Source organism: Agelaius tricolor, unplaced genomic scaffold (genome assembly GCF_023055355.1).
Source record: "Agelaius tricolor isolate 1412-34295 unplaced genomic scaffold, bAgeTri1.0.p SCAF_22, whole genome shotgun sequence".
Lineage (NCBI taxonomy): Eukaryota > Metazoa > Chordata > Aves > Passeriformes > Icteridae > Agelaius > Agelaius tricolor.
The window spans coordinates 10,690,789-10,704,710 of record NW_027269282.1 but is presented as its reverse complement, the minus strand read 5'-3'; the positions used below and the strand labels follow the sequence as shown (position 1 = coordinate 10,704,710).

The following is a 13,922-nucleotide window of genomic DNA, read 5'->3' as shown; positions in this document are numbered from 1 at the left end:
AAAGCAGGACATTTCCATGCATCACAAAAGACTGAATTCAAAATTGAAGGTGTTCAAATAAGCTTTGTCTAAGGCCAGTGCATTACAGATAAAAACCAAATAATTAGTTATAATTCAAAAATCCACCCTATTAAGTAAATTTGAATAACGTTTTGATTTTTGCATTTACTGTCTCTGAAAAGAATTGATTAATATTGTCAGTGGATACTGAGATTTTTCAGATAGGCTGTGTCTGAAGAGATAAGGCTGCCTAAAATTTAAAAGGGATTATTTAAAAGGGATGCACCGGAATCCAAAGTTTCCCTGTCAAATCTGTACCTTGTGATCTTTTTCCAGCATGGAGGAAATTTGTGAGGCAGAAGTGGCACTTTGTGGCAGAGGGTGATGGGCTGGGGGTAACCTCAAACACTCCTGGATGGTCACACAATGGCTCTGGATTGCCTTGCCCTGTGCCAAGAAAGAGCTCCATAATTAATGCTCTCTTTTGTGAATGCTGGCCTAGGACTTGCCTGGAATTCTGTCTCCTCAGCTCTACAAACCCAGCAAATATCTGTATTTTTCTCTTAGGAGTATAGTGGTAGGTCCTGGGAGATTTTATAGAGTGAAAGCAGAAGAGCTTCTCTGAAACAACAGCATCCTGAGTTCTGGAAAACATTACAGCTTTATTTCAGCCTTCCTTAGACAGCTTTATTGCTCAGTGCTGATGGGCTCCAAAGAGATTGGATGTGACAGAAATCTCTGTCTGCAAATCCCAAACCCGAGGAGATGGATCTTGGTGTCACCAGGTGATCACACAGACAAAATTCCCCAGTACCTCTCCTAGCATAAGGCTTGGCTTTAGCTGCCCTGCTCCACTGATGGATTGCCACAAGAAAAGCTTTACATTTCTGTGGCTACATGAATAAACCAGGTGTTTCTGGAACTCCTGGATCCCAGGAAATGCTGTTCTTGGAGCATCCAGCTGCTGCCTGGGGTCAGCAGCCCTCCTGTGCCACACACAGGTGGGAAAACTGCAGCTCTTGGGAGGATTTAGTGAGTTTTTGTCTGCTCTGGAGCTGGAGGAGTATCTGGGGTTTGAAGACACTCAGTCAATTAGGGCTTTGCTGGTTTTTATTTTCCAGATCCTCTGGCCACAAGAACCCACACAGAGCTCCCCTTCCCCAGCGTGGGGGATGTGGCTTTTAGGGAGAAGGTGCCATTTCCCAGAGGAGTCTCAATTTACAGGAGCCTCCTTAATATTATCAGAAACTGTTTTTATTGTGGCATTGGGGGAAAAGGGGGAGGGATTTAAGCCCCTGGAGGCAGCTTTGCATGCAGTGCCAGTGAGAGAAGGATCTGATCCCCTCTGATGTTTTTATTCTGCTTTTTGCTCACAGGCAAACACAATGAATAGTATATGGTGTGTACCTTCATACATTGCACTGATTTACCTCCTCCATGACCCTCTGAGGTCCTTCTATCCTGCCAGTGTCCAAGACTGGATGCGGTCCATTAGGATTTTAATTGCATTCTGCCCCTCCACAGCACGTTGCTTGTTGCCGCTCAAGATGGAAAATGTGCAGGACTACTTGTATATGTTTTCCTTTGGGAGAGGTTTGAACTTTTGCAGTGGTAGGGAGTGAGAAAATCAAAATATGTTAAATGAAAGTCCCAGCTTAGAAATGTTACAGTGACAGCAACATTTTTCTCATGCCAGTAAATCAAGCTTGTTCTTTTAAAACACCCTGTATGTGCCATGATTTTCTTACAAAAGTCTGTCCACGTTTGTCATGGTTTCATGTGACTTTAGTGCCCTGTTTGAATTGCTTCTGCAAATGTTGAGCAATGAATCTGGATGTGTTGTGTTTGCCTTCCTAATCTGATCTGTGCAGTTGAAGTGAAAAAAGTTCTGTAATACTTCAGAAGCAATGATGTTATTTGGTTTGTGGCATTGTCTCTTTTGGCCATTTAGTCTGATTTTGAGAGATGTCAAGAATAGTAAAAAAACCCCAATTATGCAAAGCTCATGCAAAACCCCAACAAAATGAGCAAGGAAAAAAAAAAAAAAACAAAACAAAACAAAACAGCAAAAACCCCAGTATAATTTTATGTGCATTGAATATGTACAGTGCCACCAGCACCCTCCTTCAAACCCAGGATTTTGCTCTCAAGCTTATATTTTCCTAGTAATTTAGAAAAAGCTATTTTCCTCTTTTTAGAGTTTTGCTGTTGGCCATTTTATAGAATAGTTTGGGCTGGAAGAGAATTTAAAGCTCATCCCATTCCACCCCTGCCATGGGCAGGGACACCTCCCACTGTCCCAGGCTACTCCCGGCCCTGTCCAGCCTGACTTTGGACACTTCCAGGGATCCAGGGGCAGCCACAGCTGCTCTGGGCACTCTGTGCCAGGGCCTCACCACCTTCACAACCTAGAATTTCTTCCCAATATCTGATCCCAACCTGCTTTCTTTCATCACCCCTGTCCTGGTACTCCATGTCCTTGTCACAACTCCCTCTCCTTCCCTCTTGTCAGCTCCTTTATTTGATGGAAGTAAATCAGCCTTTCTTCAACTTGAGAACACAGAGAAGCTGAGGGAAGAAAGTTCTTTGCAAGAGTCAGGAGAAACTTTTCCAGCATGCTGAAGTCACTGTTTATTTTGTTGTGTGTCATTTATCATTTTACAGCCAAATTTTAGAGACGCCAGCATGGCACTTCTCAGCTCTGCAGTAAATCTCCTACCCCAGGAGCCCTTCCACTGACAGACAGACAATTAGGATTTTCAGAGTGCAGCTAACTTGTTACAGTTGTTTACCAAATACTAAAGTTGTGTGCATTACAAGTGATAGATGTACCCTTCTTTTCATTGCCATAACAAAAAGTTGCCTGCTTGGCAATTGTCAAGATTTTTCCATTTAATCTAACATGAATGGCAAAGTCTATTCACTGAAGGAGGCTGGTGAAAGAGTTGTAAAGGGCTGGTTTAGTGTCTAAAACAGAGCTGGGTTTGTTCAGTTGTTATTTTGTTGGGTTTTTTTCAAAATCTCTTTTTTTTTTTACTTTTGGGGGCATTAGTATAGAATGTCCAGAAGTGATTTTCCAAATCCTACTAAATATTTACCTCATCTTTGTTTTCAGATGTGTTAAAACCCTCAGTTGTCTGTTTTGTACAAGGCTTGGTGAGCTGGGGCTGATGGTTTTACCTTTGTTCCATCCTTGTCCCATTTTGGTCTTCATTTGAAGCCTGACTCTTTAGTGAGCACATAAAGGCTGGTTTGTCCCTAAACACAGGCACAGTGGTTCAATGTGGGAGTGTGTGTTCATAGGTAGTTTGTTATTATTAGTTGATTTTAAAAGAAAAAAAAAAAAACAAATCAAAGTTGTATTTGTACAGGAGCAGTATAAGGGGAAGTGCTTAGGTGTGTCTGTCCTTCCAGGCCCTCCTGATCTTCAATTTTTATGCTCTGCTGCTTCTTCAACACCTGCCCCAAAGTCCCCTTTTCTTCTCTCCAGTGCCAAGAGCTTTCCTAGCCCTGGTTTCACTCCCAGCCGTGGCACTGTAGCTCAGATAAGAGCCTGTGCTGAAGAAGAGCAGCTCCAGAGCCCTGCTGGTGGCACATAAATATGGAATTTAATCATCCTGGACTCACTTCACGGTACAAATGTTCCTCCAAGCCACAACTCTCCTCCAAGTCCCTGCCTACTGAAACCAGGTGTTAGGGGAAAAAACAAATCACTGCTGCCCTTTCTGAGTAACAGATGGGGGAGGAGAGTTGGGCATTGCCTTCTCCAGCCTTCTCCAGCCCCGTACACACATTATTACCTGTCCACAGGTAATGCCTGAGCAATGTGAAACTCCACAGCTTTAATCCAGAATATAGGAAGCAGCATTTTACATTTCCTCATACTCTTCTTTAGCTGGATCCAGATGAGGCATAACTGAAGTATTTGACTTCTTTAGATGAAAGGGGATTTTGCTGTAAATCAGATGACATTAGAAAAATCAGCCTATTGGGGATTGATCAGGATATTGTAGGAGTGCAGTAGTCCTGTGATCAATTGTCTCTCTGTCCCTGTCTCTTGCTAATAAATACAAGAATAACTGCAGGCACCAGTTATTCTTCTATTGAAAGAAATGGAAATTTTGCTGGTTGAAATTCACAGATGTTTCATCCTTGAGGATTTATTACTTTTTTCCCATCCTCTCTGATAATAACAGCAGAACTAATAAATGTTCTGCAGCTGAAAAGATGATCTTTGAACACTGCATAAATCTGTTCTAGATAAGCCATTTATCCCAAACTCTGCATATAAAAGGAGAGGAGAGCAGCAAGTCTCTCACCCCCTGGAATCCCAGAATATTATCTCACCAGGATTTTGCTTCTTTGTGCCAGGCTTTTTGAACAGTGTGTTGAATCCAGATTGGCATGACTTTTCCAAATGGGATTTCCACTGCTAGCAGCCTTATAAGCTTGATTATATTAAATAATGTGCAGTCATTCTAAGTTCTGAAAAGTAACTTATTTTTTCTCTTTTTCAAGGAGTAACTGGGTGACCTCTTACAGAGTGTTAGTGAGCAACGACAGCCACGCGTGGACTGCTGTCAGGAACGAATCTGGAGATGTGGTGAGTAGAACAAAACATGTTTTATGGGGAAGAGCAGAGGTGGGAAAGCAGGAGCTGGCCACAGATTAGTCAGTGGCAGCATCTCCCATTGATTTTAAGAGCAAATCCCAAGGTACAGAATCAGAATTGCCATGGGGGAATGGGGGGCATTGCCATCCTCAAAGAGCAGTTCTGGCCCGAGCCACCATCAGCCTGGACCTGAAAGGTGATTTTGCATTTAACATTTACATTTCCCTTACCAAAACCACTGCAAGCCAGTTTGAAGCACTGATGTTGCCCTTTCTTTCCCCCTGTCTGGCCTGGCCAGATTTTTGAAGGGAACAGTGAGAAGGAGATCCCAGTGCTGAACATGCTGCCGGTGCCGCTGGTGGCGCGTTACATCCGCATCAACCCCCGCTCCTGGTTCCAGGAGGGCAGCATCTGCATGAGGCTGGAAATCCTGGGCTGCCCCTTGCCAGGTGAGAGCCTTTGATAGTTCATGTTGGCATGGCTGCATGTGGCAGGACTCAAAAACTGCATTTCCTTTGGACAGCTTTGCTTTTGGTATAATATTTATCTTGAGTGGTAGGGTTATGTAGAAAGAAATAGAAATGTCTGTCCAAGCCCACAGAGAGTATCAGGATAACTTTTGATATGCAAGCCATAGTATCTGTAAGTGCCTTTATTAAAAAAACAAGATTGCATGGGTGATCTGACTGTTTCCTAGGGCAATTTGTATGTAAATTCTCATGATCCCTTTCTCTCCCCTAAAACTGCATCTAAACAGGAAAAAAAGCAAAAATGTCAGTATTTGGAAAGGTGATTTTTTATTGAGTGCAGCAGTTTTTTACCCTGGATTCTTACTGGCTTTACACCCATCCAGGGCCAGATTCTGCTTGGCAGCGCTGGCATTTGTTACCCTTGAGCTTCACGGGTCTGTGTCAGTGGGTGAAGCTGGGAACACATCCCCACTTTCAGCACTGTCCCGCTGAGTGCTCTTCCAGCTTTTCACAGATCTTGGATTCACATGGAAACAGCATCAGAGCATCCCCCTGGTAGTCATTTATTGAGTTAATTGCCCGCAGTGGCTGATTCAGTATATTCCTGAAAGAAAATACCAGAATCATTCATTGAGAAACACAATGGGAATGGGGTGTGTTCATTCAAAATGTAATTGGACTGAAGAACTAATAGGTTTTGATAAGTGCTGACCCATCTTTTTAGCTCAGAAAGAGCTGGCATTTCTTTCTCCTTGCTCATTTTGCGCGTCGCACGCGAGGCGCCCGGGACAAAGCTGTTCCCCAGGTTCCAGAGGTCTTTCCAAGCACGTTTTCTTCCTCTAGGATGGGACATGTTTTTGCAGCTCCCTCTAAGTGGATTCCTCACCCTTTATTGGTCTTATTTTGCTCATTCCAAGTTAAATATCTGGGCGGTTTGGCCGTGGGAGCAGCGACCCTGACAGTGCTGCTCTAACACTCTGTATTGACTGTGGGACTGGAAATCAAGGGCTCTTCTTCTCTGACAGATTTTTTTTTTCCATCAAAATGACCAATTTTCCTAAATTCACCAAAATCAGGAGGTGGAGCTCTGTTAGTTCACACACCTCTAGCCTTTCCAAAGCCCGGGGCATAGGGAAATACCCCAACAACTAAAGGAGGGTGGAAGGAAAGAAACCCATTTTCATAACTCTGAATTTCTTTTCGTGTCTTCTAGACTTGTGATTTTAGGGTTTATGCCTTCATTAATCCCTGAATATATTAAACTATTTGCATTCAGTCTGTGCTCTGTATCAGCTTTCCATCAAGCAGACTCACAAGGGAGGATAATGGAGGAATAAGGAGAAAGGATAAAAGGAAAAGAAAAAACCTGAATAAGATTGATATTCTAGGTTAGCACTGTCTGAATGAGATGGAAATGGTTAAAGACAGCTAGAACCCCTTCCTGTGGGTAGGGCTCTGTCCATAAAACCTTCTGCATGTGCTAGATGCACTAAAAATTGAATAAATCATGATAAAACACTATTTGGGCAACTGTAACATACTTATCTAAGCAGTATTATGTAAGATAATTGTAATTTTTATCAGTGAAATGCTTATATCTTATCCATAGCATACATTTTTGTTGTATCTTAGGCTAGTTTGGACAAACAACCTTTTCTAGATTGTTACAGTAGCTCTACAAGAAAGAAAGAAAGAAAGAAAAAGCTGTGTTGTCCAACTATGTCAGTGCTATCTTTGGGCAACAGAAAGGGTTTGCTGTTTCACCAAGAGAAAGACATTTCTCTGTGGAGGAAAGATGCCAGAAAATCTTACCTGTAACAACAATCAGTGCTGCCATGTCTCAAAAAAGAGGGCAAAAAGAGGACAAAACCCAAAAACATTTAATTCCCTCTCCACTTTCCAAAAATGCTGGTATTTACATAGAGGGAGGCTGACACACACAGTCTTTTGCAATTGCCTCAGAGGGATGGATGTGCTTTCCTTGCCTTCTCTTCCTCAAACCTAAGGAAGGTCAAAATGAAATTATATGTGATCAAAAGCACCCAGAGATTGGAAAGAGAAAATTAGTGGAGTTCTTCATGCATTTATTTATACTGTAGAGTATTCAAGGCAAGAGACAATTATTTTAACGGAATAAATTTGTGATGGAATTTAATTTTTAATAGTTCTTATATAGAAAACTATCACTGGTACCATGATCATGCCATTACTTTGAACCCAAGATAAAAAAAGAATTTTAACAGCTCTGTAATGGAGTACTGTGTTTTGCAGTGGCTTCAGTCTTATTTTTACTGCTTCTCTCTCAGTGCCAGGCTACCTGGTCAAGTCTAAAGTTCTGTTCATTTTTTGATAAAAATGTGACTTTTATCTCTCGTTATACATGTCCATGTCAACAGCAGCTCTAAATCCAGCACCTACTTCTGAGAGTAAAAGGAGAATAGAATCAGTTTATAGTTGAAAAACATTATTTGATTGCTGATTTCATGTGTGATGTTAATGCTCATAAGCAATGCTCATGAGGCTGCCATGAAATAGATCATGTGGAAAAAACTTAGAATCACCTGATGTGGCTGCCAGCGGATTTATTTCAAGATTACACATGTGCTGTCTGTGAGATGTTCAATTTAGTGAAGACAAGTCAAATTCACTTAAATTACATGGAAATTAAAAAAAAACCGCAGTCATTTGTGAAACAGCACATTGGCATTTTTAAGGCAGTCTAAGGGATTTAAACCAGAATATTCTTTTTATTAAAAACTTCTCTGAATCCCTTGGATTGCCTTCATTATGCCCTGCATTTGGAGCAGCACTTCTGAGAAGCTGAAACCTCCTGGAAGCATCAGGGCCTCACTGGCTGAGGCACTGTAGAGCTGTAATAAGTGAAAATATCCTTTTTTTTTTTCGTCAACTGCCAAGCAATTGGTCCTTTCTGGTACTTTTTCTGGGCAGTTTTCAGAGCCCTCATACTGCGAAGTTATTGGGCATTAACTCACTTGGAGTTTTGTGGATCCCAGCACAGGAAGGGAGGCCTTGTGCAGGCTGCCCTAGGACATAGGCTGGACAGAGTTACAGAATAAAGCAGGGATTTATTCAAAGCATCTCCTCCATGGATGCACCTTGGGCAGCACCAGAGCCCAGCCAGGGCTGCACCCAAGATGAACCAAAATGGCCCCAAAATGCACGGCCGGGCACGGGCTCTGTCCCTGGGATCAGTTCTGCTCCATTTGCACCTTGCAGTTCATTGTCCCATCCCAGCTTTAGCCCCTGCAGTCCCACCCTGCTTGTTTTTCTCTCTCCAGCCCACGGGGTTTGTGCTCTGGGGCTGAGATTTGGATCATTTGTCCTTGGTGCCCAGCTGGAGCAGGAATTGTTTTGTCTCCCTGCTCTGGGCACAGAGCTCAGCATCCCCTGATGTGAGCCCAGACCCACCCACTAAAGCAGCACAGAATGGGAAAAATAGAAAAGCCAAACCTGAGGCATCAGAAGGACATGGAGCTGTTGGAGACCTCAGAGATGATCAGAGGGATGGAGCAGCTCTGCTGTGAGGAAAAACTGAGGGAAATGGGATTGTTCATCCTGGAGAGGGGAAGGCCTTGGGGTGATGTAACTGTGGCCTTCCAGTGCCTGAGGGAAGCTACAAAAAATATGGAGAGAGAGGCTTTGGACAAGGGCCTGGAGTGACAGGACAAGGGAACGGCTTCCTGATGGCAGAGGGCAGGGTTAGGTGGGATTTTAGGAAGGAATTGTTCCCTGTGAGGGTGTAAGGCCCTGGCACAGGTGCCCAGAGCAGCTGGGGCTGCCCCTGGATCCCTGGCAGTGCCCAAGGCCAGGCTGGACAGGGCTGGGAGCACCTGGGACAGTGGGAGCTGTCCCTGCCATGGCAGGTGTGGCACTGGATGGGATTTAAGGTCCCTTCCAACCCAAACCATTCTTTGCTCCTATGAATCTGTGATTTAACGGCTTTAGTCACTTGTCCATCTTTACAAGAATAGAAGGATGAAGGGCACAAGATGCCTCTCCCAGCAAACTTCATTACCTCTACTGGTTATGTACAGACAGATTAGTGGTAGAAAAAAGCTAATATATCCCTCTGTATAAATGTGAGTGGCACAGTTTTGCAAGATCTTTTCTCCATGGGAGGAAGAGAGACTTTGTCCAGAATTTCTGTGAATAAATCAGTATATTTCTCGTAGAACTCTTCTGTAGTTTGAGTTGTTCAGTCTCTTATTCTCAGTTTTATTTAAAAAAAAAAATGCCAAAGTGAACCCATCCAGCTGTGTGCAAGCCTTGTTTGCCTTTCTACATTTTAGCTTTTAATGTTCTCATCTGTATTCCTGCTGCAGCAGAAATCCAGCTATCCAAGCAGGCTGCAGCAGAGCCTGGCAAAGTATGAGTGTTAATTCCCCAGGGAACTGTCAAATTGAGCTCTGTTGTTGAGGAAGGGCCAGAGATACCATCATTTTCACTGCAGTCTTTTTAAGTTTCCACCAACTCTACAGCATTCACAGTCATTCCCATGATATTAGTGTTTGATGTATGGAAAAAGAGCCAGGCTTTGAAAGGCATGGGATTAAAGTATCAAGGAAAAAATCGGTTGCTGTATATTTTGGCTCATGGGGATACAGAAAACTTTCAACATCCTGGCAGTTTTATGACATTTATTTTTATATTTTTACAACGTGGAAGTATTTTCTCAATGATGGAGATATTCTGTGGGGCACTGAACACATTGTCTCTTTGAGAAGAAGTGAGGGTTTTGTTTATGATTTCCATTTCTTGTCAGTGTATGAATGAGTAATTTCTACAAATTAACATGGGTTTTGATGAGACAAAAATTTTTTTCACATTTTTTCTGTCATATTTGTAGAGCAGCCTTCAACTGACCTTCCAGCATCTCTGCTGTAGATTAGGAAATGGAAGTGGAGACAAGGATGGGTCATGTTACTGTGAAGTTTAATGGGACTTGCATGTTTCATTTCATAAATAACTTAAATAGTGCAAAAGACCTCCAAAACTTTAGAATTTTACGGGAATATTTAGTGGTTTTGATGCCAGAAATATGAAACTTTAAAATGTTATAAAGTATTTTGCACTGTTGTGAGTTTTCCATCATTTCAGTAAGGATTTGTTGCTGTGGGATGGTGACTACATATTTTTCCTACTCAGAATTGTTCTTTTTTTTCCCCACAAAAAAAAGTCACAGCTGACAGGTGATATTATGGGAATATAATGGTTTAAAACCATTTTTTTTTCTCTAGAGACAATATCTTTTTGTGTTGCAATAAGGATGACATTTAGGCTTTTTCATATTTCGCTTTTCCGCCAATAATCTTCAACCAATGAAGATGATTTTGTGTGAAGGGAAACAATTTTTCATAGAAGCCTGACAGCCACTGGCTTGACAAACGATTGCTCAGAATTCCAGACATCCCAGATGTGGCAAGTTAAGGAATGTGTCTGATGTTTTCCAAATAGACTTGTTTGTCTCTGAAAATAAATCATAATAGATTAGGCCAGGAGCACATTCATCAGGACCTTCAAAGCTGAGCCATAACAGCCTTGGACTGTTTGGTTTTGAGGTTTTTTTTCCTAGGTGAAAGGCCTGGAATGTCAAGGAGACAAAAGATTCTTTTCTAACCACATATCCTCCTTTGATACTTCAGAATTAACAAACTATAAATAATATCCATAAACAAATGAATATGTAAATTTTTAGTAACAAACACCTCTGACTTCCACAGGAACTCCTTTGGAAGATAATTAGGAATGCTTAATATGCCAAATTACTCCTTTCCATGTTTTGCAATCAGTGCATGGGCTTGGAAAATACTCATCAGGAAAACTAAAATTCCTTGCAATAGTAAATTAATCAAGTGGACACAAAGCATTTACTGTGGCTTTTTCCTCTAATTTGATTTTTCTTCCACTCTTTTATCTTGCATCTGACTCATCATTTCCCAATGACTTTTTCCCTCCTCTGCAGCCTAAGGCTGCCCTTCTGCTTTTCTGTTGAAATTCAGGTTTTTTTGTGCAGAGGAGCTGTCTGGAAAGCTGGTGCCTCCTTGCTTTTGTTTGGATCTGTATGAATTGATTTGTGCAGTGATTAGAAATATTTCAAATTAGTTGTTTCTCTGAGTTTTGCTTTTGAAAACCTGTTTTAGATACACACAGGCCAGTGGAATTCAGATTTCCACGTTCCTTACATGCATTGTGCCAAAGCACCTCTATATCTGAGATATTTGAGATTCCTAAGCATGAGAAAACTCTTTTTTTTTTTTTTCTCAGACCCAAACAATTATTACCACAGAAGAAATGAAATGACAACCACTGATAATCTGGACTTTAAGCATCACAACTACAAGGAGATGAGGCAGGTAGGCAAAGAAGGATGGTGTGTGATGGAGGGTGGATGGGTGCAGGCTTTTCAGCCCTGTGGAATCTGAATTCCACAAAAATTGAAATATTATTTTCATTTAAAAATATTATTAAACTCTGTCTGCAGTGTGTTTTTAAAATATTTTCTCTGTTTTAATCTATTAAAAGAAGCAGTCCAATAAAGTCCCAAAGTCTGAATTTGTACATAAATGAACCTGAAGGAGGTGACACTATGTGACAGAGGAAGTATTTTCATGTAATGGGCCACTCTTCTCTTCCATATTTATTTCAGTGGTGAATGACACAGTGGTTTCTCCTTCTAGATTTGACTCTGATTTAGCCATCATTTGTCTCATCTATTTCTGTGGGTTTGAATAATCAGAATAAACTCTAGAGCCCAATTCCATATTCACAGTTGTGAAAATCAGCAAAAATTCACCAGAAACACCAGAAAAAAAAACATCTGCTAGTATAATTTTAAACCTACCAGCGTTGTTGATCTTGTTCCTTTAACTTCAAACAAGTTCTGGGCTTTGTTATTGTTTTTAATCTTGCTTCATATCACCACAGACACAAGTGTGGGTTGTCCTGAAGAAATATTTCTGCCCACTTTCTCTTCAAATATAAAGATAATATGTTTGGACTTGATGTGTGTGAATCACTTGCTGTGTGCTGGATTTCAGTGTATTTATACTGCATGAATCACCACTGGGTTTTATTGAGCAATTGTGTACTGAGTCACACGTTTATTTTGGTAGAGATTTCATGGCCTATATTTCTTAGCACAAAGATTAGACAAGTAGGAACTCAATTGGCATAATTACTGTCAAGAACAATAAAATAAAATGTATTTATCTTGTCATTGCAGAAAGACAGGTTGGTCAGGTTAGAAATATCTTGGGGAAAAAAAACCACAGCTTTAAACCAGAATGTTTTTGCACTCTTCATACAAAAGGAAAATCTGTGACCGTGGTTGAGAATTGTCAACTGTGTGCTCTCCCAATTTCTGCTTTCTTCTGTGTCAAAATAGTTAATTTTTTTAGAGCTCATTGGATTTTAATTGCTGATGGGCAGAATATTATGGTTGCATTGCAGCAAATCTCATATACCCAAAACTATTCTCAAAACTTCAGTGCAAAATGGAATAATAACTGCCAGAGTCAACTTCTTATTAAAAACAAACAAACAGCCAACAACAATCAAAAACATCCCCAACCCCCAAAATATGCATTATTGTCACTTTTCATGGCTAGTTCACCACCAACCATCTCAGCAAAATGCTCTTTTTTGATTTATTATCAACACTGAAGGAGGAGGAGATGGTGTTCCCTGGGCCATGGTTTGGAAGCATCACATTTCATTGCAATAAGTCAAGTATTTGTGAGAGAGAGGGATTTCCTCAGTGTCAGGTGATTTTAATAGAACTCTCTGGTTAGGAAGATGAAATTTGCAGCTCCAGTTTTCTCCTTGTAAAAGAGCATTTAATATTCTTCTTCCAGTCAATGGGAGCCCTCACTGTGTTTCACATGGAGGATTGTTTCACAGCACAAACTATTTCTTATGTGTTCATTTCTGTGTATGTATTTGTACATCTTCATGTGGTGCAGGAAGCTGTTACTTGTTTGATGTGGATATTTGAGTACAACCTTGTCTTTCAGCCAACAAACGCAGATCATAGGTGAAATATTTTAACAGTTTTGTGCCATTTGTAGAAAATGGGAATGAGGAGATCAAATATGAAATATGTTGATTTTCAGAATTGTATTTCCATTAACTCCACTGCATTACATGTTACCAAAAGAGTCACAGTAAATGCTACTCCAAAGGTCTAATGCAGGAAAAGTTCTTTGACTCAAAAAATAATCACATGTTTGCAATTAAAGAGATGATGGGGAGTTTGCTGAGGCCAACACAAATATTTCCACTGAATGTAACAGACTTTGAACTTGATTCTGGGCATTTTTCTCACTATTAATGAGCATTTCCATACTTTCAACCACTTTTCTAAATTGATGTTCCTGGTTCCCTGTGAGCACTGGAGTGCCAGGCACGTCAGGAAAGCTCCTGCCCGTGGAAGTTTCAGAGTCAGGGGTTTCAGAGGAGCTCTGAGACAACAGGCTCACATTCCCCATTTCTCATGGATGGAGCTGCATGGATGCAGGGAACCATCAGCCAGCTCAGTTTGCTTCAATTTGAAGAAGGTGTGAGGAGAGGAATTAGTAAACACAAGTCTGAGTCAGTAACATTATTTATACAGCAGGGTTTTAGCCTTTAGCTAAAATAGAACTGCTTTTAATGCAATATCTCTGCTTGCTGGCAGAGTGGAAAAATTCATATTTCTGTTGAAGTGTGGTAACCTGCAAAATAAATGCATTTCTGTGCACTGACACCCTGGGTCACCTCAAGTCCCTTGTCTATAATACCTCACTGAGTGTGGTTGCTTTAATCACTCTCCATTATTTTAA

At 41.1% G+C, this 13,922-nt stretch overlaps 1 protein-coding gene and 1 long non-coding RNA gene across 2 annotated transcripts in view; both read left to right on the top strand.

Moving 5' to 3' along the window:
- Positions 1-13,922, top strand: part of LOC139599212 (uncharacterized) — a 432,267-nt gene that overhangs the window by 62,655 nt on the left and 355,690 nt on the right. The gene's annotated exons all lie outside the window — the stretch shown is intronic.
- Positions 1-13,922, top strand: part of CPXM2 (carboxypeptidase X, M14 family member 2) — a 68,610-nt gene that overhangs the window by 37,392 nt on the left and 17,296 nt on the right. Inside the window, exons 4-6 of the mRNA XM_071446143.1 lie at positions 4,519-4,603; positions 4,911-5,061; positions 11,368-11,456. Coding sequence (XP_071302244.1) covers positions 4,519-4,603; positions 4,911-5,061; positions 11,368-11,456 — 325 coding nt within the window. The remainder of the gene's footprint in view (positions 1-4,518; positions 4,604-4,910; positions 5,062-11,367; positions 11,457-13,922) is intronic.